Source organism: Lepidochelys kempii, chromosome 3 (genome assembly GCF_965140265.1).
Source record: "Lepidochelys kempii isolate rLepKem1 chromosome 3, rLepKem1.hap2, whole genome shotgun sequence".
In the NCBI taxonomy this organism is placed as follows: domain Eukaryota; kingdom Metazoa; phylum Chordata; order Testudines; family Cheloniidae; genus Lepidochelys; species Lepidochelys kempii.
This window is the reverse complement of record NC_133258.1, coordinates 47,439,560-47,465,778: the sequence shown is the minus strand read 5'-3', so window position 1 is coordinate 47,465,778 and position 26,219 is coordinate 47,439,560. Positions and strand designations below refer to the sequence as shown.

Below are 26,219 nucleotides of genomic sequence, written 5' to 3'. Positions count from 1 at the left end.
TTGGGTCCTTGGCTGAGTGCTGTTACAAGGAAGCCCTTGTAAAACACACAGTTCCTAGAGGCATGTTTCACACCACTGTATTTCACCATAGTATCACTGTAGAACATAACTGTACAACACAGGAGTATTATTTCTACTGCATTGTTGGGGTAATATAGTTTACTGGGAATCAACCTCATGCCTTTAAATGGAAGACCACAGCCTAAGAGATGAGTGCCCTAATTCATAACTACAGTGGTGGAATTTTAAAATGATGAATGTGAATTAACTTCTGCACAATGATGAAGAGGTATAAAAATGAAAATACACTACAGTAATAAAGACAGCCATTCTGCAAACCTCGGTTAATTGGCAGAAGTAGGAGGGGAAAAAAGGAAAAGTGATTAATACTCTCTCTGTCTTTCTTTCAGGTTGCTCAACGAGCTGCTCAGCTGCAAGAAGCTCTTCTCCGCTGTGGAAGGTTCCAGGATGCCCTTGAATCTCTGCTTAGCTGGCTCATTGATACAGAAGATCTAGTGGCCAATCAGAAGCCCCCATCTGCCGAGTTCAAAGTTGTGAAGGCCCAGATACAGGAACAGAAAGTAAGTGAAACTTATTATTGTACATTCAGATTCTCTCTCTGCTTCAGTGATGATAATGAATTCCCAGTCTTCACTGAAGCAGAAAATCTGCTCAAGTGTACTGTATTACAATCAAGTGTATTGAAGTATTTAATGCAGCTGTGCTTTCCATACTTTATCTTCTGGAATTATGTGGAGGGGTGTGACATTTCATTTTAGAAACTGGGCTCTGATTCTCCTTCATCTGTACTTGGAGGCAAGTGCAAAATCTAGCAAGTTAAAAACAAAAAGAATCAAGGCATTTTAGACACAAAGCAGGAGGGAAAAAATCAATGTTTGGTTAATGGAGAAGCAGAAAATGAGAAGGGGTAGAATTTTCGTTTTAAAATTTGCAAAGCGGTATTACAAACAGTGGAGCTAACCACTGTAGGCATGAGCAGCATGGAGTAAGTGCCTAAATCCCACTGTCTTTGCATCCTCAGCCAGAACGCTGGTGCCGCAATGTTGGTCCTCTCCAATGTTGGCAACACTATGGGCTGGTATAAGGAGGTTATAATCGCTCCTAGAATTTTCATAACTAGAGAAGAAGTGGGCATAATGCAGCTCAGGGACCAAACCACTGCATGGCATTCTACAATATGGCCCAAAGTCATTCTCATATTTAACATAGAGGCACAGTCTATGAAGCCTAAAGGTTGCATCATGCAGTAGAGCATTGTGTGCTGGGAGTATTGCAGAGACAGAGAGATGGAGTCCCTCCAGCCAACAAAGGAATGGTGGAAAAAATAGGGGGATCATCAAGGTTTAGACAGAAATATGGAAGATTCTTGGGGGAGAAACTAATTTACTGGGTGATGTCAGTGAACCCAGTTTTCAGACATCCCAGACGTGATCAGTGGAAAATGTAACTGTACATGATCAGAGCAGTTGAATTCCATTTTTTGACATAATTTTTCAGATAATAGTGTATTTTGAAGCATTTTTTCAATTGCTATTGATTTAAATTTTTAGTTACACAAACTTATGGGTTTCAAGCATTTTATTTTTATTTTTATCATTTACATGTTCACAGCTGTGTGAAGCAATGCAGGGGCAGACAATAATTAATGACAGTAGATGTTGAGATTCACCAAGTTAAAGCTTTATAACCATTAAAACACAAATTGCATCACTTGTCAAAATATACAAAGTAAACAATATCCTTAAATCAAACTGCAGTAAGTTCTCAAGGAGCATTTTTCTTACTTTGCCTGTCTGTAAATTTCAGTTATTATCAATGGAAATATTTTTTCATCTCTTTGTGTATGTAGGGTGAAATCAACAGTTACGGGTAAACATCTAATCCTTCCAAGCCTATATATGTTATCTGCACCTCTGCAAACATGCAGTTTTTCTATAAATGCTCACACAAATTATAATAAAAGCTCATTAGCAAATACAGTGGATGTTAAATGTGACATTTTCCCATATGTGTATGCACCAGTGAGGGCTGCCACACATCTTCGTCACACAAAAACCAATTAATACACTCATTTACAGGGAAAGGTCTTTTGTGGGCGAGGACTTTGTGGACGTCTGCCACTTTCAATTTACAGAGAAAGAACTAACTAGCTCAAGTCAGAATTAACTCTTTTTACAATATTGGCATTTTCATGGTAGTACAAGCATCTAATATTTCTTTGCTATTGTCCTTTTAAGCAGAGCGTACGTTATTAACAAGATCTTGACAAATCTGCCTCCTTACATTTCCACAGCTTTGTGTTGATTCAGTTGTTTCCTAGCAATTTGATTTTTGATTGCTTTATCTCCAGCTTCTCCAGAGGTTACTGGATGACCGCAGACCTACCGTTGAGGTAAGCAAGCGCGAAGGGGAGAAAATTGCAGAGTCAGCAGAACCTGCTGATAAAGTGAAGATCTTGAAGCAGTTGAGTCTCCTGGATAGTAGATGGGATGCATTGCTCAGTAAAGCTGAAACAAGGTATTTGACATTCTTTCATTCCTTTGAGAAATATGAGTTTAGCAAGGGATAGATGACTAGAAGCACCATCCTGAACTTCATAATCTGAGACTTCATAAGCACTATTTTCTTGTTGCTATGTCAAATGTATTGTGCCTTGACGATGATATATATAAAGCTGATTCATAAGAAAAGCAAAGGAAAATAGCTTGAACAGGTCATTAGCTGTAAAAAAAAAAGTTTTACTATCCTGAAAAGCTAAAATGAGATACTTTAGTGAGATCAACTGCACATGCATCTTCTGATTATCTGGAACACCACATCTGCATTAGTATAGGCAGAATGTAAATTCCTTGGTGGAGAAACCAGATTCTTGCTGTTCTGTATGGCACAAAGCACACAATCAACTCTCAATAAATAATGGTTCCTTAGAACTCTTTAAATCCTGAATTGTGGCTACAAAGGGAGAATATTGCACTTCTCATTTTCAAATCAGGGTTATCTGAAGAATTGGATCATTGGTCCTGATCCTGTGAGTTGCTGAGATCCTTATGTAAGGTGCTGGGCTCCCTCAACTCCCAATAAAGTTAAAAAAAAAATAGTCCCACCATCATGCTCAGAGCTGTGCAGACAAAATAAGATAACACAGTTCCTTCCCCGAACAACTTCCTAATTCTAATATCACTACAAAATTCAGATACACATAACACAGGGGAAGACAAGTTAACATGAATAGTGCAAGTGTCTTTGGAGGGCACAGTGTTTGAAGGGTTTTGCTGAAGAAGTGTGCTTTCAGAGGGAAGATTTGAAAAGAGGTCACTTAGTGCTTGAGAGGAGGAAGAGAGGGTGCTGTAAGCATGGGAGATGGCATGGATGAAGGCACAAAACTAAGTGGGGAGACAGAGGCAAGGAGGGTGGTTAGGGAAGACTGAAAAGAGTTTAAATCTATAATGTTATGCATTGCAATGCTAAACAATGAAATGCTTTTATCTGTATACTGTATTATTGGGATTGAGATTCTGGCATTAAGTTTGTTTGGACTCTTCTGACACTTCCTAATCTTTTTGGCTGCCCCCATCTATGCCTATTGTTATTTAAGCCCTCAGTTGTACACCCATAATAATAATAATAAATAATTAATAACCTGATTACTTAAAGAAATTAGTAGATTCAGTTATTAGGCTATTATACCATTCTGTGTTTAAAAAAATACAAGGATCCATGACTCATTAATTGAAGTAAATGTTAATCTCATTTAATTTAATATTATCATACGAGTCTGGTGAAATTTATTTTCAAATCAAATTACAAGTCTGTTCAGTCCATCTGTTTAGATACAGGTTTGTCTCCATAATTCTTTGATTGCACTTCTGAAAACTAAAATGACAAAAGACATATTTCTTTTTCTTGGGCGGGAATTACCATTATTCATAACTGGCCCTTAATGTTTAACGCAGGATGAATTTTTCTAAAGTCTTAAAAATAGAAAGCACTAAAATAGTCTGCCTTGGGTGAAATGTATAGGCGAGTAGGACTGAGAAAAATATTTTTGTAAGGGTGGAATAAAGAACAGAACAGAACCCCATCAAAAACGTTGGACATCTCAGAGATGTTGTAGAGATTGCCACCTTGCATTCGGGAGCAAATCTTACCTTATAAGGTAAAACTGGCACTGACAAAAATGAGAGTTTTTAACTTGAACAAGGAGTGCAGGATTGGGGCTGTACAGTTCATACAACGTCACTGAAAAGATATTTAAAGAATTTATTTTACAGGTTGGAGTGAGCATGATTACATGCCCTGATTCAGCAGAGTACTTCAGTATGTGCCTAACTTTAAGTATATGTATAAGTCCCATTGAAGACAATAGGACTTAAGCATATGCTTAAAGTTAAGCAGAAGTTGAAGTACTTTCCTGAATAAAAATGAGCCCATGTATTTAAGTGCATTACTTAATGGAGCCTTAGGTTATTTTTAACCAAGTGCATATGAATGCAGTAAAATTTATTTTATTAACAAAGGATATCAAGTATTGGACTCTCTTGTTCAGCCAATATGATTTTTGGAGTCTTTCTTATTAACTGTACTTTTATATGGTTGTTGGTTTACATTGTTTTTCTTCCTGTACTGTGGAAGTATATCTGTTTCAGCTTGTGGCTGGCTTCTACAATAATGTGTAGAATATTTTTTAGCTGAGAGGATGAAGGGTTTTATTGAATCTCTCACACGCACTTCATCGCAAAAATGACCTTTATCTTGGCATGTTTACAGGAATCGTCAGTTGGAAGGTATCTTAGTGGTAGCACAGCAATTCCATGAAACTTTAGAACCCCTGGTTGAGTGGCTGACCACCACTGAAAAAAGGCTTGCAAATTCTGAACCTATTGGAACACAAACTTCTAAACTACAGCAGCAGATTTCTCAGCATAAAGTAAGATATAAACCAGACATTTGTGTCATTCATATGGGGATTTTTTATATGTGAGATTGTGAAATACAGTAGAACTGAGATCTCTGTTTTTTCCCCATTAGTCCAAATTTGATACTTTTTTATTTATAATAGACAATAAAACCATTATATTTCTGTTGTTCTATAGTTCCATTTGTATTTGCTTTTGGTTTGTCCATTTTTCTTTTCTTTCTTCATTATTTTAAAAACTTCATTTAGGTGTTAGAAGATGACATCCTTACTCGCAATAAAAGTTTACATATGGCCATTAGCATTGGTCAGTCTCTTAAGACTATGAGCTCCAGAGAGGATAAAGATATGGTGCAGGAAAAGCTAGATTCTTCCCAAGCCCGATATATTGAGATTCAAGAGAAGAGTAACAGCTGGTCTGAGCTGCTCCAGCAAGCCTATTGCAATGCTCAGATTTTCGGGGAAGATGAAGTTGAATTGATGAACTGGCTGAATGAAGTACATGACAAACTGAGCAAACTGTCAGTCCAAGATTACAGCACAAACTCACTCATGAAACAACATGCTGACCTACTGGTATTTTTATTTCTTTTCCTTTAAATTTATTTATTTATTTATTTCTACTTCATTTTTATGTCCACCGTTTATTTATTTCTCATTAATATATTTGATTTGAAAGGTGATACAACTATTTAAACTAAAAATAACTTGATGTGTAACCTCAATGCTTACACAAATGGCATCTTCTCGTAGGTGCTTCAGGAAGAGATTCTGCTCAGAAAACAAAATGTTGATCAGGCTATACAAAATGGCTTAGAGCTTCTCAAGCAAACAACAGGTGAGAGCTTTTAGGAAATTAATGATTCAGCAGCCTTTTCCTCATACTTGTAAGTGATTATGGGAAAAATAAGCTGAAGCTTGTAAATATTAGCCTTTAGTCACTGGCTAGATTTATTCACTTGATTTAATTGTTTATTCTAATAACTATTGAAGTCACGGTACATTACGTCTTTGGGCCAAATTCTCTGCTGGTGTAAGTGAGCATTGAAGTCAATGGAGATGCACCCATTTAGCCACACAGAGAATTTGGCCCTTGATTTTTTTTTTTGGTTGATGGAAAATTATTTTTGTGAACCTCCATTTTGTTCCTACTCGCAAGTTATGAACATTACTCATGATGTAGGACTATTTGGCATAGGACACAGCCTTTTCTCTATAGAAGCCCAGAAATAAAGATATTAGGCTACCTTTTGCTGTTAGAGAGCAGATCAGATCAGATCCAGATCAGAGCTAGTATTGCGGGAAAAGCTGTGTTCCAATTGCACACAACATGTCTGGTCTGCAGAGGAACATCTATCTAAATGTTCCAGTGCTCCGAGTATTTCAACTCTCAAAGACAGAAGGGAAAACCCTCCTCTGTTACCCAGTTAGAAGTTATGTTACGGGATTAAATCTAAATATATTGCAATAGGTCTATTACAGGAGTCTCTCTGTGCATTTTGACTCTTGGGCTGTGTGTGTGTGTGTGTCTAATGATTGATAATTAGACTGTATGGTTCAAAGAATAATTCAAATTATTCTTTGAACCATACAGTCTAGTTATCAGTTAATGATAATAAATAAATTGTAAATTAATAATGTAAATACCATTTGGTATTTTGCAGCTCCATTCTTGCACTTTTATTGATACATTTCATAACCTGTGTCAACCTATATAAAAATGAATGTAAATTTAAGGTTTTTATATAGTCTGTGTTTGGGTAAAAAGTATGTAAATTTTAATGTTTGCCTTTTAAAGAAAAAGAGAACAAGAACGAATTTTTATATCTTCAAGGAATAACACTAGAGATGGGCCCAATCCTCAAAGCTTGGGTCCAGATCTCCACTTGTCCAGAGTTTGGAGTGGTAAGAGAAAAAGGGACAGATCCAGAGTTGGTGTAAAGTGTCATAGCTCCACGGCTTCACTGGACAATTTTCACCAGTCTATGATCTGTCCCTGAGTCTTGTTTGGGTCATTCTGCACATAAGAAACTAAAAATATATTAATTATTATTGAGGTTTTTTGTTTTGTTTAGTTTTTGGTTTTTTTGCATTCATGTGAAATAACATCCCTTTGAAATTTTAGGTGATGAAGTTGTAATAATTCAAGATAAATTGGAAGGCATTAAAGCAAGGTACAAAGATATTACTAAATTGAGTTCTGATGTATCCAAGACTTTAGAGCAAGCTCTGCAGCTTGCAAGTCAACTGCAGTCCACTCATGAGGAACTCTGCATATGGCTTGACAAAGTGGAGGTGGAATTGCTTTCATATGATGCTCAGATCCCCAAGGGAGAAGAATTAAGTGAAGTACAAGAAAGACAAAAAGTATGTTCTAAAAGCTGTAAACTGTATATATTGCTTTGTTATTTTTCATGTAAAGATTTGAACTAGTTAAGTGGGTTAGCTTCTCTTTGGCTGGAGGATGCCTTGCAAACAATCATAATTTGGCACCAGATCAGCTCTCTGACTAGGAATAAAACAGTAAAGAATCACAATCTCTTTCTAGCAGTCACTGATGAGATTTGGCTGAGGTTTATTATTAGGTCAACAGGAGAAGAGCTACATTTTGTTCTAGTTCAGTAAGCTACCGATCACTGGGAAAACTCTTAAATCGTCAAACAAAGTTATTTTTGTTCTTTAGTTGTGTCACAGACAAATACAAAACCTTAAAGTAGGAAAAGAGCCTGTATTTAAGAGACAGTATTAATTTCAGGCTAGTAACAACTATTTGGAAAGAAACTGTAGAGTGTTAGTAGAACACTAATAACACCATTACATGAAATAGGTTACTAAATTGCTAAATAAATACACTTATTTTGGAAACCAGATTAAAAAATAACAGAAAATCAAAATATGGTTGCATGTGGGAATAAAAAGGTCATTTTTCACTGCACTTGTAATGATTTTGATTGAATGGATTGAATTCAAATGTTCATTTAAAAATTCACTTGAATTTAGACAATATTTTGCGTTATTTCACATTTGATTTTACTTGCTGGTGAATTTGTTCCATAGAAAGATGGTTGCAGAGTGCAAAGAATATGTGTTTGCTTTCTTCTCTTTGTTTGCTTGATTAAAGACTGACAACTGTATTGAATTCCAGAGAATGACAGTCTACCATGCTGATTGGAGGAATATATTTCAGTTCTGTTCTGTAGAAACTTCCCTTCAGGAATCACCTGCTTTTCTGTCAAACAACTTAACAATAACAAAGGCTAATGTAACTGAGCTGAAAATAAGTGTGCCAATTTATCCCTTTTGTTCGCCTGGAAAATGTTCCAGTTCTTGCTTCTTAGAGTAGACAGAAGAATAAAAATATGTGCAAGCTGTGTGTGTTTGGCTCTCATGCTGGCATGTTTACTTTAAATGGCCTTTTTCAGGAGTTGAAAAAAGAAGCAAAGAACAACAAAGGCTTATTGGACACTCTCAATGAAGTCAGCAGTGCCTTGCTGGAATTGGTGCCATGGAGGGCAAGAGAGGGGTTAGACAAAATGGTGACTGACGACAATGAGCGGTACAGATTAGTGAGTGACACTCTAACTCAGAAGGTGGAGGAGATTGATGCTGCCATTCTAAGATCACAGCAGGTACTAAACAGCGTTTTTTGTTCTTTGGGCAATAAAAAGTTTGCCTCCAGGAATCTCTACCTGAACAAAGGTTGTTCGTTAACAATGTTGCCGTATATTTGCTGTGCTTGAGCAACTAAAGGTCTGTTTGAATAGAATGTGACTGCACTGTTCAGACACAAGTGCCAGAGCAAAACTAATCTGTACATTGTTGTAGCCATCTGCCTCATTGTTGATACAAACCTTAGAGATCAGTCTTGTAGCCAAAATCATTGGGAGTATGCACTTGTGGGGATTTCAGTGAAAGTTTTGTCTGAGTGAGAACTACAAGCTCAGTCAGGTCCTGTATCATTTACATTTTATGCTGTAATATATACAATATGGCCCAGATCCTCAGCTTGTTTAAATAGGTGCAGCTCCTCTGAAGTCCATTTATACCAGCTAAGGATCTGGCCTTGTGCTTTTGTATTTTCTGCAGCTAACATGTTGGACCAACTTACCTTAAATTGCACTGAAGGACTGAGTTAATGGTGTAATTTGCATGCAGCTGCAAGAAATAAGTTGTTGAATATATGTGTGTGTTTCTAAAGTTTGATTAGAAAATAATTGGGTGATCTTTTAGAATTGGCACTTACATTTCATAGATGTAAATCTGTGTGGTCTCACATCTAGCTACCTGATGATGAGAGAAAAGCAGAGCTGCAAATTCTCCAATTTCTGCCTGAAGTTAATTTTACAAACACAAAAATATGAATGGAATTTTTTTCCAGTGCCCATAGCACCAACAAACAGAATTGGCTTCAGCGAAGCTGAAAGTATATAGGGCATAGTTTCAAAACATTGTGGAAACTGACTGTAAGAGGGTTGGTGATAATGGAGGGCCCTAAGGTTATAAGTAATTTATAAATATTCTGACTGTCTTTTATGGCATTCACTCTGAATATGTATGTTATCTCAGCAGACACCTTTATAAAATTGAGGGCTGGATCCCCAGGGGCATGTGACCCATGTGTATATGTGGGTTTCTACCAACTTTCTCCCCCACATTTATCGTAGGGAGTAGTCAGGAACCAAACCAGCCCATAGTGCAATTTAGACGGCTTCAGGGCTGCTCTAATTTGCACTAGTGAATAATAGTTCCAAAGGGCTGCTCCACCAGACAGCATCATGAGGACACATTGCACTCCAATCGTGATCCCTCCTCTCCTGCCACACCCAGACCACCTCAGACTTTCTTATGTTGGGGAAGCCAGAATGGGCTGATGTTAGGTATGGTAACTCCAGGAGCTACATATGAGGAAGGATCCAACCTCCTGCTCAGGGGAGTAGCCACAGGCAACCACCTGAAGTGTTATTTGGGCAGAGATGTTGGGGAGGGATGATTGTAGTCGTAATTTAACAGTGCTGCAAATACTTAGAGGTTTTGCAGAGAGTCAAAGGCACCGAGAACATGTGGGCTAGAGCATAGGTGCTGACTCCCTGGGTGCTCTGGGGCTCAAGCACCCACAGGAAAAAAAATAGGGGGTGCTCAGTACCCACCAGTCACAGCTGTTCAGCGGGGTTGTCGATCATCTGTTTGGCGGCAGGAGACACTTGTGGGAGGGCAGAGAGCAGCGAGTGGCAGGCAATCAGGGGGTCTCGGGGGAGGGTGCAGAGCAGGGGTTGGAAGAGGCGGGGCGAGGGCAGGGCCTTGGGAGAAGGTGCGGAGTGGGGGCAGTGCCTTGGATAAGAGTGGGGATGGAGCTCCCACCGGAAAAAATAAAAATCAGCGTCTGTGGGCTAGCGGGTAAGGAGGCACTGGTGTGGGGTTGGGGGGACATTTTTGGTCAGTGACAAAAGAGCAAGGCATGAGAAGAGGGCACCTCAAAGATGTGAAAGAAGAGTCCTGACATGAATGTCAGATTGGAAATTAATCCTAACTGGTCCAAAATGATCCCAGGTGTAATGCAACAGAAGTCTATGGAAGTACCCCAGATATCACTTCAACTCCCAATATTGAAACTGAGTCAAGTTCTACCCTTGTTCCCTGGGAGTTCTGTGTAGAAATAGAATATGAAATTGCCCATTATGTTTGCACTCTATGGGTTCAAAAGGAAGGAAAGATTTATTCTACACTCTTCTACTCTAGTTCTGCCAAAGAGGATGCTTTTCAGAGTGTTAACAAAGGAATTCTTAATTATTCATCACATTAACAAGTTCTCCTTTTCTGATCAAACAAAATAGCAAATAATGTGCATCAGGGGTATTAATTTGATGGTATCAAACTGATGAATTCTGACTTGCCCAAGGGTAATTCAAAGCTCAGAATTTACTCTGTCGTCCATAATGGAAATAAAATGCCATCGTGAAATCCTGATACAAGCACTACCATTTTTTTTAGTGTTCATTCTTTAACATACTGTACATACAAATCTCACCTAGAAACTCAACCTGAAAGAACCATTTAATCAGCAAATGGAGCTGAAAAATTATACCAGATACAGGAGAAAGTCAGAGTTACGAACACCTTTGGAATGGAGGCTGTTCGTAACTCTGAAATGTTCATAGCTGACCAAAACGTTATGTTTCCAAGTAGCAGCCGTAAAAAGAAAAGGAGTACTTGTAGCACCTTGGAGACTAACAAATCTATTCGAGCATAAGCTTTCATGAGCTACAGCTCACTTCATTGGATGCATACAGTGGAAAATGTAGTGGGGAGATTTTATATACACAGAAAACATAAAATAATGGGTGTTACCATACAGACTGTAACAAGAGTAACTTAGGCTTGAATAAAGACTGGGAGTGGATGTGTCATTACACAAAGTAAAACTATTTCCCCTTGTTTATTTCTCCTCCTACTGTTCTTGTAAAGTGCTGGAAATGGCCCACCTTGATTATCACTCCAAAGGTCCACCACTCCCCTCCCCCCCCGCTCTCCTGCTGGTCATAGCTCACCTTTCCTGATCACTCTTGTTACAATCTGTATGGTAACACCCATTGTTTGCATCTGATGAAGTGAGCTGTAGCTCACGAAAGCTTATGCTCTAATAAATATTGTTAGTCACTAAGGTGCCACAAGTACTCCTTTTCTTAAAACGTTATGGTTGTTCTTTCAAAAGTTTACAGTTGAACACTGACTTAGTACAGCTTTGAAACTTTGCTATGCAGAAGAAAAATGCTGCTTTTAACTATCTGAATTTAAACAAGAACAGAGTTTCCTTACTTTCTCAAATCTTTTCTTTAACTTTCCCTTTATTTTTTTAGTAGTTAGCGTTTAACACAGTACTGTACTGTATTTGCTGCTGCTTCTTTTTTTTTTTTTTTTTTTGGTCTCTGCTGCTGCCTGATTGCGTACTTCCGGTTCCAAATGAGACAAGTGGTTGACCAGTCAGTTTGTAACTCTGGTGTGCGTAACTCTGAGGTTCTTCTATAGTTGTGTCACAGCATTCAGACACTCCATTGCCATGTTTGCATCATAACCTTCTTCAATTGGGTATTTATTCAATATTATGACATACCCATGGCAATGGTACATTTCGAGTAATTTGTAGTTCTCTATAAGTCCATTCACTGTCATCTGCCCTTCTTCTGACCCCCTACTACCATTGCACACTTTTAGAGGAAACAAAGCAGCCTCATTATGTTTGCTTAGCATATCCTGAGATGCCTTGCAAAGCATGTCAGACAGTGTGAGACACACACCTGTGATAACATTGAGACCCCTGCGGAGTAAGATGAGCTTTAATCAAGTGGGTGGACTTCAGAAGAACGGGGCCCAAAGAGCCACATGCAGCTCTAGAACCATGACTTGAATACCACTGGTGTAGTACACTAGTTTAGCAGTAATATCATAATGCAGACTGAGTGAGAGTATACTTTTTTATAAAGTAGTTGCAAAATTTAGGACAAATTTACCTTCTATCGCTATAAATGAGAGATTACATCTTGTGGAAAAATGTTTGTGCTCTCTTTCATATAACAAATGGATTAAAATAAGGATGAGAAAGACTGACTCATAAGGGAAAAATAAATCTCAGGCCTATGCATGACTCATAATTAAGCATTAAGACACAACAGACTTAGTGGTTAAAGTACACCTGAGGTACGTTGGAGGTGCAGTGCAATGGTGGGTCTGCAGCTACAAACTTGTAAACTGTCGGGTTTGTCAAACTAAGTTGGTGTGGTCAGTGCTGGAACAGGGAACCTACAAGGAAAGCTTACAATGCATGTGACAGATTATGACACAGTACCTTTTGATCGGTTTTCAAAAGAGCGCAGGGAAAGAATTTCAAATGCTCAGCACCCACAACTGGAGCTGGATTTTCAGAAGAATTCAGCTGTCATTTAGGGTCTGGCTGTCCTGGAGTGCAAAGGTGTAAGTTCCAGCTCAAGGAGAGAGACCTCCACTAGCTCTGACTAAGCTAGCACCCTAAAAACAGAACGGTTGCAGCTGCAGTGTGAGTGAGGGGAGGGGCTAGCATGTACCTATGGTCTCAGACAGGATCATTCTCAGGGTGGCTAGCCCATCCTGCCCTTGCACCACTGCCACTACACTGCTGTTTTTCGCACACCAGTTCAATCAGCGCTAGCATGGGTAAGCCCCCTCAAGCTGGGATTTACACCTTCCAGCGCTAGTGTTGACATACCCAGCATCACCTAAATATAAGCCAGATTTTCAAAACTGCTCAGGACCCACCAGCTTCTACTGTGACACTTGTGGACAGATTTTCAAAACAATTCAGCATCCAGCATGTTGCTTCTCCTGGGCTTCACCTCAAAAATACCCTAAAACTGTAGTGTCCAAATGCATGTTTGCCCAGAGGGTCGTGTAGACATGGGTTGATTCTGGACTATACTGTGTTTGATCTACTGTCCCCTTTCTACAGGCTTTAGGGTCCCTTGTACCTCTTTTCCTGGTCCATTGCTCCTTTCTGCACAATGTAACAAAACATTGCCTCCTACTCAGAAATGCTCTGAGATATTTTTTTAAAACATCAAAGTATTAACTAATTCTAATGGAAAGCCAATTCTTCAGGAAAAGAACAGGCTGTGCCCAAATTCAAAAAGAATATTTTATCACTTAATCCACCAGCAAGTCTTCAGGTGAAATCCTGTTTCCACTGAAGTCAATGGGAGTTTTGCAGTGGGGCCAGGATTTCAACCTGGTCATCTAATATTGCATTAATTCTTCTTGGACTCATTAAACTTCTTAATGTCATAGGATTATATTGATTTTTCTTCAGATAATTGCAATAAAAACATTTTTAAACAGATGGAAAAGACAAGTGAAAGTTAGGGTCATCACTAGCAAGGACAAGTAATGTTCAATGAAAAATTCTAAATGTACTACATTCTCTTTGATCTTCCAATGTTGTCTAATAGAGGTTTGTACGTTTGAGGAAAGTATGTTATGCTTCTCTTATTTTGCTGCTGCTTTGTCATGCTTATGAATTAAGCTGATTTTATTAAAGCCCTCAGTACTATTTTGAGCTCTATAGTTCACATATAAGTGAAATTATATATAGGTATGGACTGTTATCTTTTTAACAATTCAGCATTTGCATTTTTTAAAAATGTGGCTTAACTACCTAAAACAGTCAATTCAAGCTTCATAATATAAAACTGCTGAACTAATTCTTGTCTCCTTTATTTAGTTTGATCAAGCAGCTGATGCAGAATTAGCCTGGATTGCAGAAACAGAAAAAAAATTGATGTCTCTGGGTGATATTAGACTTGAGCAAGACCAGACTGCTGCTCAGCTACAAGTTCAAAAGGTAAAGAAATACATTTCCAACTGTCATGTTAATTATTGGCCAGTGCTTTCTTGGTCTAGAAAATGTACTAGCGTGATTTAATTTTCAGTCCATCATAATGCACTTCGAAAATAGTTTTCGCTTCATGTACTCAACCTTTATTGCTGACCAGTATTTATTGTGTCACAAGGCATTTACCATGGAGATTTTGAGGCACAAGGATGCTATAGATGAACTTGTTGAAACTGGGGATGCGATTATGAACACATGCGCTGAAGAGGAGAAACAGTCCATGAAGGTAAGGTACCATAACTTACAACTGGCATGATGGCTTTGAATCTCTGCATTTACAGAGCCACTCCCACAGGATCACCTTTCTTTTTCCACTATTATTGATCGGGCAAGTTAATCAGTTGTGAATAGGAAATCATTTGATCTGAGCAAACAATGATACATGAAGGGATACTCTTGAGACACAAATTCCCTTGAGACTTCTTTCCTTCGAAACGTTCGGCAAGTAAGCGCTGAGTATTTACTTCATTGTCTTCCATTGATTTTTAGGCCTGATTTTGCCACCTTTACCCACCTTTGAGTATTATGTAAGACAATGTGACTATCTGCGTGACTAAGTAGCGGTCAACATGAGTAAGTGCGGCAGAATTGGGCCCTTTATAATCCACAGCAATGTGGTAAAAGCCTGTTAGGAATCCTTTAACGGTGTTACTATTTATTAACGGCAGTCTGCATTACAGCTAAAATCCAGATCCCAGGGTTTGGCTTGTGTTGCTGGATTAGATAATCAGGAGATGCGCCAAGGACAAGTAAAGAGGAATCTTCCCTCAAAGGCTGTGGAGCCCTTCAGCCCACTGATTCAAAGCCCACTGAATGAGAATCTTTCCATTGATTTAGTGGGCTTTGGTTCAGGCCTCAAACAAAGGGTAGGAATAAATGGTCAGTTTTCACAATGGAGAGAGGTGAACAGCAAGGTCCCCAAAAGATGTATGCTGGGACTCGTGCTTTTCAACATGTTCATTAATGATCTGGAAAAGGGAGTGGACAGTGAAGTAGTGAAGTTTGCAGAGGAAATAAAAGTATTCACAATAGTTAAGACCAAAGCTAACTGCAAAGTGTTGCAAAGTGTCACAAAACTGTGTGACTGAGTGACAAAATGGCAGGTAAAATTCAACATTGATAAGTGCAAACTAATGCACATTGCAAAGAATAATTCCAACTATACATATATATGTGTAAGCTGTTATCACTCAATAAAGAGATCTTGGAGTCACCATGGATAATTATCTGAAAATTTCAACTCATTATGCAGCTGCAGTCAAAAGCCTAACAGAATGGTAGGAACTATTAGGAAAGTGACAGAAAATATAATGCCACTGTACACATCCATGGTGTGCCAACATCTTGAATTCTGTGTCCAGTTCTGTTCACCCCATCTCAAAAAGTATATAATAGAACTGGAAAAGGTTCAGAGAAGGGCAACAAAGATGATCAAAGGTATAGAGCAGCAGAGAGACTAAAAAGATTAGGGTTGTTCAGTTTAGAAAAGAGATGAATAAGAAAGGTATATGGTACAGATATATAAAATCATAAAAAGTGAACAGAGAAGTGTTACTTATCCTTTCCCACAATATAAAAACCAGGGGTCACCTGATGAAATTAATAGGCAGCAGATTTAATACCAGTAAGAGGAAGTACTTTTTCAAACAACACACAACCAGTGGAACTCATTGCCATGGGAAGTTGTGATAGCCAAAAGTATAACTGGGTTCAGAAAAAGAACTAGATAAGTTCATGGAGGATAGGTCCATCAATGGCCATTAGTCAAGATGGTCAAGAATGCAACCACATGTTCTGGGCAACCCTAAACCTCTGATTACCAGAAGCTGTGAGGGGAATACATGAGTGGATCACTCCAACTGCCCTGTTCTGTACACTCCCCTGAAGCTCTGGTACTGGCCACTGTTGGAGACAGGATACTGGCCTAGATGAACCATTGAACCTAGTACGTAAGTTCTTATGTTCTTATCTGTGGGGGCTACTTCAGCCAAGTGGCTAAAAGAGCCTGATAGGGATTTTTCCGCCTTCTCTTCTACAGTTCTGGGGATGGGAGGATCTGCATAAGGTAGATTCTCCAAGCCTAAAGATACTCAGCTCCTTTTTTGCTGGACAGTGGTGAGCAAGGGGGAGCATGAGTGCTCACACCTTGCATGGTCCCCCCCACTTCCAATGTATCTCATCCTTCTGCAGCAGAAAACCACCAGTTCAGTTGCACGGGGGATCTCTGCAGCTGGGAAAAAGAAGGCTGATTTGCCCCTAAAATAAATAAGGAATTCAGTTTGCTTAAGTAAATGGCTGTAGAAGTAAAAGAAGATGATTTCATAAGAGCTTTTGTTAAATATTTGTAATATACTTAGTGAAAATTACCATTTATCTGTGCATTAGACTGTGCATTGTCCTCTGGATAGCCTCTTTGTAACTTAATTTACACGCATGACATAATAAACTTAGGATAGCTTGTTTGTCCAAAAAAAGACACACTATTTCACAATCAACAGTTTATTTATATATTTATTTATTTTCCGGGCTAGCTCTTGTGTTCACTGTCTCCTATAATCTTTCACAAGAATGATAACGTGGACAGGTTTCCATAGGAGAAATGTATAGCTATTTGGTATCTTAATTTTTTTATTACCACTTACTTAAATGTGAGAGATTTATAATTTAAACTGTATATGTTTAACTGTCACATTATGAATGTGATAACATCACCACTAGTTAATATAAGATAAAATATAAAAGAAGAATGTCGCACGTTCTGCTGACTGTGTATAAGACCAGCCGTGCCAGCTGAGCCTGTTGCCTCATCAAGTCTTGTAAACAAAGGAGTTTTGTGCCTAATCAGTAACACTTTGATTTGAGAGGTCCAAGGAAAACTCAGGCTCTGCCAAGAGTCTTGGTGTTGATTCTGTAGATGACAATCTTCTCCCAGACTGAGCTGTACTTGTGCCGCAGTACTGTACTAGTAGCCAGTGTGCTGCTATATCTTTCAGATAAAACTTAAAACCAAGAACCTGACTACCTACAGTCACTTAAAGGTCATATGGCACTCTTCACCAGAGCAGGGGTTTAACCCAGGTTTTCTAGCCAAATTTAAACTTCAAATTACAATCCACATATCTAAAATTCCACTTGTAGTTTCAGTTGCACAAGCTATACTTCATATTGCCTTCTAAAGCTGCTGTGCAGTGTTGCTGGTTCAGAACAACTGCCATGTTTTATGCTAGAGGTGGCTGAATTTCAATGGAGAGTGAAAGATAACTATTTATTCAGGGCCTTTAGGAGCCTATGTAGAGGGAGGGAATAAGGAACCTCCTTCCTCTTTGCATTGCCTGCATAAGGGCTGGCTAGAATAACAGTCACAGCTATGACTCTAACCCCGTTCCTCCCACGTGCCAGCCAGTGGGCTGGGTGGACATTCAAAGGAGAGTATGCTACACTCCTGACAGGATAACATGGATTGCTTACCCCAATGCTCCCCAGTGTTCACTTCCCCTCGGGGTAGTTTGGTGCCAATGCAGGGCTGTGCCTAAGAGTCACGATCAAGCCCACAGTTTGTAAGTTGTTCTGGAGCCATCCGAATGAAGCCTAGAAAAATACAAGACATCACTAAAAATGTGTTTGTCTTGAAAACAGTGTTGTCAAAATCTGTGTAAATTGGATTAACTCTATTAACTTCAAGTACCATTGATTTACATTAGCATTACTAAGAGCAGAATTTGGGCTAGCTTTACTTAATGGTGGTATAATAAATATAATAAGATGCTTAGATACCTGGGTAACAGACATTCTGTAAATACCTAAGATTGAAAGAGAGATAAGTGCTGCTATTTCTTGCTAATGTTGTTTTAGAGAAAACTGGAAAGCCTCTTACAGAAATATGATATGGTCTGTCAAATGAACGCTGAGAGGAACCTCCAACTGGAACGTGCTCAATCCCTGGTTAACCAGTTCTGGGAGACTTATGAAGAGCTTTGGCCGTGGTTAACCGAAATAGAAATGGTCATTTCGCAGCTTCCTGCTCCAGCTCTTGAATATGAAACTTTAAAGCAACAGCAAGAAGAGCATCGGGTAAGCACACTGCTATTTTATAAAACAAAGCTTACACAAAGATCCAATACATTGCAGCCTGCCTCCTTAGTACTGTTGGATTCTCAGATTCAAATGCATTTGATGCAGTTGTACACTATTAAAAAAAAGTTATGTAAAATGATAATCCAAAATAAGTGCTCTTTATTTAAATCCTGTTACTGTTTGCCAAACTGCTTATATAAACAAGGTTTTCTAGTAGAGGAAGTGAACACTAGAAACACGAAAGAGACTTGTAATTATAGCAGCAGATTTGGAATGTACAAGAGTTAAAGAGCTAAGAAGTAAGTTTAAAAAGTTCACACAGATGTTGGTGTTAGAACAAAGTGAAAACATAAACAGATAAGAAACAGAATTGGGAAAGAATAGGCAAGAAACAAGAGAAGAGACGTCTTGACTATCATAAGAACTAGAGTACCTGCTCTGAACCAAACTACCAGACTGATCCAATACAAATAGAATCTCTCAGATGTTTTCTAAACTATGAGAATACTGTGGTCTAAAAAGGTTTAGTAAGCCTGTTCAGGGGGCTCACTTTGAAGATGTCTACTCAAAATGAGTAGATTTCTCATAAAATCACAGGATACTGGGAAGTCATTTTTATTTCAGAGTAGCAGCCGTGTTAGTCTGTATCTGTAAAAAGAAAAGGAGTACTTGTGGCACCTTAGAGACTAACAAATTAATTAGAGCATAAGCTTTTGTGAGCTACAGCTCACTTCATCGGATGCATACAGTGGAAAATATAGTGGGGAGATTTTATATGCACAGAGAACATGAAACAATGGGTGTTACCATACACACTGTAACAAGAGTGACCAGGAAAGGTGAGCTTTTATCAGCAGGAGAGCACCCCGGGGCGGGGACCTTTGGAGTGATAATCAAGGTGGGCCATTTCCAGCACTTTACAAGAACAGTAGGAGGAGAAATAAACAAGGGGAAATAGTTTTACTTTGTATAATGACACATCCACTCCCAGTCTTTATTCAAGCCTAAGTTAATTGTATCTTAGGGGCTGTTAGGGGCTTATTCCTTCACCCGCTTACTTCCCTGGTCCTTCTCGCATGAACAGAGAGCAACAATACCCGAAGTCCAAAGGTGCAAACAATTTGATGTTTATTGGGGTGAACTTCCAGCAAGCATGATTCCACTTTCCTTCCTTAGTGTCTCCCTTTCCAACTCTGACACCACAGAGCCTTACCTGTGTCCCTGTTCCCATTCCTCCCTTAGCAAAGCATGATTCCAATTCCCTACCCCCATTCTCTGTTCCCATTTCCCCCACTTACTTCCTGATTGACTGCAGATTATACAGTAAAACTTGAGTTCTGTTTAGCTATACCTTAACTTTTAACTAACCAATCCTAACATATTGTAACATGATTATTTAACCAATTATATCCCACCACCTTAATTAGTTTACACCCAGCAAAATTAATTATGCAGCAGATCGAAACAATCACAGAACCAGACAGAGATTGTACATACAAACAATGGTGAAATGGGGACTACAATGATAGAACAACACAGAAATGAGGATTTCACAACTACGTCTATAAAGACATAAGGGTTTCCCAGCTGTGTCTATTGATAAGTGAGTTCTTGCCAGACAGGATGCTATCAAACTAAGTTTCCTTTTACATTTTCTAGGCACTTCCCTTTCTCTGGAGGTGATAGGCATGATCAGGACAGGAATGTATTCCTAACAGCCCACTAGCACCTTATTTCAATGAGACTGGTTTGGAATGTAAAGATGAGACCATTCGCTTCCCAGCTTATGGCTGCCTCTGCTGCTTAGCCAAAGGCCTTAGCCTAAGAACAGGGCCTCAGACTGTCACAGTAAGAGAAGGCCCTTACACCGGCAGACAGTGGTTTTGATTCTTTCTTTTATACATCTATAACTAGCTAAGTGATAAGAATTACACCTAAATTCTTAGAGTATAGGCCTTTACAGACAGGCCTCAATATCTATATCCGAACAGTATCCAGTTTGCAAATTAATTCCAATTCAGCAGTCTCTCGTTGGAGTCTGTTTTTGAAGTTTTTTTGTTGAAGGATTGCCACTTTTAGGTCTGTAATCAAGTGACCAAAGAGACTGAAGTGTTCTCCAACTGGTTTTTGAATGTTACAATTCTTGACATCTGATTTGTGTCCATTTATCCTTTTACGTAGAGACTGTCCAGTTTGGCCAATGTACATGGCAGAGGGGCATTGCTGGCACATGATGGCATATATCACATTGGTAGATGTGCAGGTGAACGAGCATCTGATAGTGTGGCTGATGTGATTAGGCCCTATGATGGTGTCCCCTGAATAGATATGTGGTCCATACTACTGTTCTTGTAAACTGTTCTTGTAAACTGCTGGAAATGGCCCACCTTGATTATCACTCCAAAGGTCCCCGCCCTGAGGTGCTCTCCTGCTGGTAATAGCTCACCTTTCCTGATCACTCTTGTTACAGTCTGTATGGTAACACCCATTGTTTCATGTTCTCTGTGTATATAAAATCTCCCCACTATATTTTCCACCGTATGCATCCGATGAAGTGAGCTGTAGCTCACGAAAGCTTATGCTCAAATAAATTTGTTAGTCTCTGAGGTGCCACAAGTACTCCTTTTCATTTTTATTTGTTCCTTAATTTCAGATTAATAATGCCTATCAGTAGTTTAGGTGCTATGTATATATAAAATATTATGTAGATATGCAACATTTCTCTCTTTTTTTTGTTAATTCCTTTGGAGAGCTAATCTTATTTTTTTAAGGAGCCAAGAAGATAATGAGACAACTAGATTTTCCAGTGTTACAGACAGAGAGGGCCAAGCATACAGCACTTTGGTTCTCGTGGATAATTTACGTGATTTCTAATACATAAAATATTTTTAGACATTTGCTATGACACTGAATGCAGGACTCAAGTGTGGATAATAAAGTCACAAAATAAATGCTACGTATTAGTTTAGTGAGCTGAATATGATCTTGCCTACAGACAAGATTGTTTGCATTTGGTATAGAATATATCATGTTTTGTACATTAACTATTCAATGTTCATATTATATTCCTCAGTGCACTGATTTTACAGTGGATAAATGTACTTAGTTCCATAGATTTACCATTTTAGCGACTCACTGTTTTGTTTTCTCTGAGACTTTAATGCAAATGCACAGCTCAAATATATTGGTTGATATACAGTGGCTTCACCTAATTGCCTTCAAACTATGTGTATTGTCCACCAGAGACAAACATTTTCCATTAAGAGATTAAGACTGGGTATATTACATCATCTTTGCAAAACATGTTCCTTCGTTACAAGCCTAATCTTGCTCACTTTTCTCTCGCAATTAGGCTCATTGACTTCAATCATTCTGCTTGCATGAGGCCCGTCATTTGTATTTTTACTAGATCATTTGAAGATTTGTTTGTTTAGCAGAAGACTAATGTTATACAAGTTTTTAATGAATAATGGATCTAAACTGAAATACTGATTTTCTGGAATTGTTTCCAAAATAGTTTGCCATGAGAAAGACCTCCTAAATCATATCTTGCCCTATTTTATTTTTATTTTAAAGTTTTAAATGTTACTACAGTGAACTGTGCTCCATTTTATTTTTTATGTTATAGTTAAATAGCATTTGTTTTATTACATCTAGAGTCATTTACTGCATTTAGTTAATCCTATTTTAATAACACAGTAAATCAATCTGGGTGAAATTTACTCCTGAACAAAGAGCTGCCTCAGCACCTGTGCACCATTTAAAGAGAACTTAAGTGGATGCATGGATCTTGTGGTATTCTGATGCATAGGGGTAAACTTCCCCTATGAGTATGCAAAACCCAGATATCTGAAATTTTGTAAAACCCTTTTCTCATTACTATAGCATACCCACTTATTCACTGCTTTATATCTTTTCTCTACCACTGCAGCTTGTTGCAAAGGATAGGAGTGCAACATACAGTCACTACTGATCTGGAGAGACAAGGTGGGTGAGGTAATAAAGATTTGCCTCACCCACCTTGTCTCTTTAATATCTTGGGACCAACGCAGCTACAGTACTGATATGGAGTCAGTTTTATGGAACGATTAGGATTGAGACAATTGGTCTCTTTGCTGGTCAGTTACATAGAATCCAGTGATAGGCAAAACCAAAAGTGTTCCCTGTGGATAGTCATCCAGAAGTTCAGACTTTACTGAACTATCTGAACCTTTGAGGACCCCAATCATGCCGAGCAATCCTCCTTCCCCAGATCCCACATTACTTGCCTCTCCTACATAAGCTTTGGCTTTCATTGAGACATCATTATTTTGGGGAAGAGACCTGGTTGTCTCCTACCCCACCCTAGGTCTCATTCTTTTTCTAGGGAGAGCAGATGAGGTACAATTCAGGATTAAGATCTCCTCTGCTGAAAGGGAAGAGATGTATTTGCAGTCTGACCTAGCTACCCCTCTGTTGGGTCCTCACAATGCATTTTAAAATGTAAAAGAAAGCTGGGAATAGGAGCAGTGTTTTTGCTTGTTCCTGGCTTTCTGTCAGGGGACAGCCTGCAGCTGAGCCAGTCTCCTGGCAACCCAGTGAGTGAAGCTGGCCCTGATGGAAGCTGTCTGTTTGACCGCACTACCTGGTGGATGCAGGAATCTGCAGGCTGATACTTACGCTCAGGAGCAGTCTAGTGGCTGCTTGCATTCCTAGCCCGCAGCTGCACATGGTCCAGATCAGCTGGGTTCAGGAAGATCAGCTGGGTTCAGACTTGCCTATCTGATGCAGAGAAGGGCTGGTGGTGTGTTTCAGATCTACACCTGTATTGTGGAGAATTTGGACACTAAGCCATGGGATGCCCTGCTAAGAACTGAGCTGACCACAAGAATTTTGAATATCTTTAAACTGCTTGTAACCTTAACCAGCGACAAGTGGCAGATCACTTTTCTTTGCCAGATTTGATTTTGTCATCATGTACCTGCCTATACTGTCTCTAGTCTTGCTCCTGCCTCTGCCCCAGCCTGTACCTGCTCTAGCTCCAGCCACCAGCTCCTTCCTGATCTCTGACTGCTGGCTCAGACTGTCTGCTTCAGACTGTGACTCTGGCTAGCCATTCAGCTTAGGCTTTGGTTTCTGACTTCTGGTTCTGACCCTCTCCTCCACCTTCTGACGGTGACTCTGGTTAACCCTTTGGCTTGGCCTTTGGTCTCTGATGCCCAGCTATAACCCTGGACTTCAGTCCTGGACCTCCCCCATCTGGATTCAGCTCTGTCTGATAGGCCAGACCCTTGCTTCAACCACTTGGCTAGATCGCCCACGACTCAGTCGCTGACACTTTGAGTAGCCCAAAAGATTGAACAAGGGTGGATAAGCAGCAGTACTGCCTTCAGATGGATTCCACAGAGGCAACCATGCTCCTGCTGGACACGGTGGGATTCCTGCAGACCCTACAGGCCCAGGTTATGGTTTTGTAGGTACACACTTGAGACCTACAGGCTCAAATCGTCCCACCCATAGCTGTTGCCCCAGCTTCTAGAAACTGGAGATTCCAACGCTGGATAAAATTGATGGAGACTGTAACAAGTTCTGTAGTTTCATGAACCAGTGCCGGCTCCTGTTCATGCTATAGCCCCAGTCATTCTCCACTGACCAGACCTGAATAGGACTTATTATTAGTCTGCTAACTAGGGAGGTCCAGTGTCTTCCGTCCTGGAGACTTCTAGCCCCATGCTGGGGTAGTTTGGGGTAGTTTGTTCGAGCTGTGACATTTGTGGTTGATGATCTGGATTGCATGGAGTCCACCAAGAATGCACTTAGAGGGCTGCATCAGGGACACAGGTCAGTTGCCAAGTTTTCCAGAGAGTTCCATTGCCTGGCAGTAGACACTTAATGGGATGAGGTGATGCAGCACTACTGTTTCTGATATTCCATAAGCAAGGAAATCAAGGATAAGCTGGCACTGGTGGAGCAGCCACCTGTCTTGGATGTCTTGGTCAAGTTGTGTACCAGTATTGATGATTGCCTGACTGAACACCTCTTGGAGAGAGAGTTGAGTTCCTGATCCCCTTCCATGTGCTCATCACAGGGGCCCAGGAAGATCAGCTGGGTTCAGACTTGCCTATCTGATGCAGAGAAGGGCTGGTGGTGTGTTTCAGATCTACACCTGTATTGTGGAGAATTTGGACACTAAGCCATGGGATGCCCTGCTAAGAACTGAGCTGACCACAAGAATTTTGAATATCTTTAAACTGCTTGTAACCTTAACCAGCGACAAGTGGCAGATCACTTTTCTTTGCCAGATTTGATTTTGTCATCATGTACCACCCTGGATCACGGAATGGGAAGTCAGATACCCAGTCCCACAAGCACATATTTGCCAGGTCAGGCACTGCTCCCTTGGCTACCATTGTACAGCTGTCAAATTTTACTCATGGGACAGCAAACAGGATTGGATGTTCCTCATCCCATCCGTGTTTCCCCCTGACCCAAGCTACTAAGGTCTGTCAGATCCCCTAGATGCTTCTAACATTCTGCCCAGCTCATGGTTTCATTTAAAGGATGGTCTGCTTTATCACGGAAAGTGACGTTATATCCCAGAGGTCCAGCCCAGACTTGAGGTGTTAATGATGTGTCACAATATGCCAATTGCCTGCCATTTTGTCTGCTTCAAAACCCAAGACCTAAGTGTTATGGAATTTCTGGTGGCCAACATTGACTGCTGGTGTTAAGAGGTACGTTAATTCATGTGATCTGTGCTGTCGAAGCAAGTGCCTATGTACGGAACCACTCGTCCTCCTTCATGCTTTGCCCATCTCAATCCTTGTCCTCGGTATCCTTGGACTTTATCATAGGCTTGCACCATCATCCTTGTCACCATTGATGTCCTCACTAAGATCGTGCACTTTATTTCCATTCACACTCAACCACCCAGGAAAGGGCCCACCTTTTTCTTTTTCTAGCTCATGTTGTTCTGCCTCCATGAGCTGCCAACGATAGTCTGAGATCAGTGTTTGCAATTCACTTCCCATTTTTTGGTTCAAACTCTTGAGAATGGAATTGCTTACCTCCTCACCTTATCTCCCATAGACCAACGGGCAGACAGAATAAGCGAACCAGGTCCTCAAACAATACCTCCATTGCTTTCTGAATTATCGTCAAGATGACTGGGTCATCCTTCTGCCATATGCAGAGTTTGCATACAACAATTCCACTCATACATCCACCCGAGATAGCCCATTCTACACAAACTACGGTTTCCATGCTTGACTTCATTCAGCTGCACCTCCAGACTCCCAGGTCCCTACCACAGCAGATCTAGTTGCCCACCTTCACTGGGAGGACCAAGAGCTTATTGAATCCTTGAAGGTTCAAAGGAGGCATACAAATATCATACTAACCAAAAATGCCAAGTCACACTGACCCTAGCAGTAGGAGATACAGTCTGGTTGTCCTCCAAACATCTAAAATCCACCCGTTCCCAAACAAATAGGACCTTCCGTACCTAGGCCCATTTAAGGTCATGGAACAAATTAACCCAATAGTGTTTTGGGAATGCTGGAACATTTGAAGGTCCACCCAGTTTTCCGTATGTTTCTTCTGACACCGTACATGGAGAATCTCTTTCATGGCCACTCTACTCCACCACCACCTCCCATCAGTATCCAGGGACAAGAGGAATATGAGGTCCGGAAAATTCTAGTCTCCAAATGAGTTTGAGGCAAACTCTATTATCTGGTGGACTGGGAGGGCTATGGACTGGAAGAGCAATTGTGGGAGCTGGCAGAAAATGTCCATGATCTAGAACTCTTATAT

The 26,219-nt window shown here is 39.9% G+C and overlaps 1 protein-coding gene across 26 annotated transcripts in view; it reads left to right on the top strand.

The window, feature by feature from the left end:
- DST (dystonin) overlaps positions 1-26,219 on the top strand; it is a 470,941-nt gene that overhangs the window by 387,776 nt on the left and 56,946 nt on the right. For 22 of the 26 annotated variants that reach the window (XM_073336274.1, XM_073336294.1, XM_073336272.1 and 19 more), the window contains 10 exons: positions 411-581; positions 2,372-2,538; positions 4,789-4,948; positions 5,186-5,512; positions 5,690-5,774; positions 7,062-7,303; positions 8,359-8,565; positions 14,181-14,300; positions 14,470-14,577; positions 18,204-18,422. In XM_073336274.1, the coding sequence (XP_073192375.1) occupies positions 411-581; positions 2,372-2,538; positions 4,789-4,948; positions 5,186-5,512; positions 5,690-5,774; positions 7,062-7,303; positions 8,359-8,565; positions 14,181-14,300; positions 14,470-14,577; positions 18,204-18,422 (1,806 nt within the window). The remainder of the gene's footprint in view (positions 1-410; positions 582-2,371; positions 2,539-4,788; positions 4,949-5,185; positions 5,513-5,689; positions 5,775-7,061; positions 7,304-8,358; positions 8,566-14,180; positions 14,301-14,469; positions 14,578-18,203; positions 18,423-26,219) is intronic. The other 4 variants (XM_073336283.1, XM_073336282.1, XM_073336296.1 and 1 more) reach the window with 1 other exon arrangement.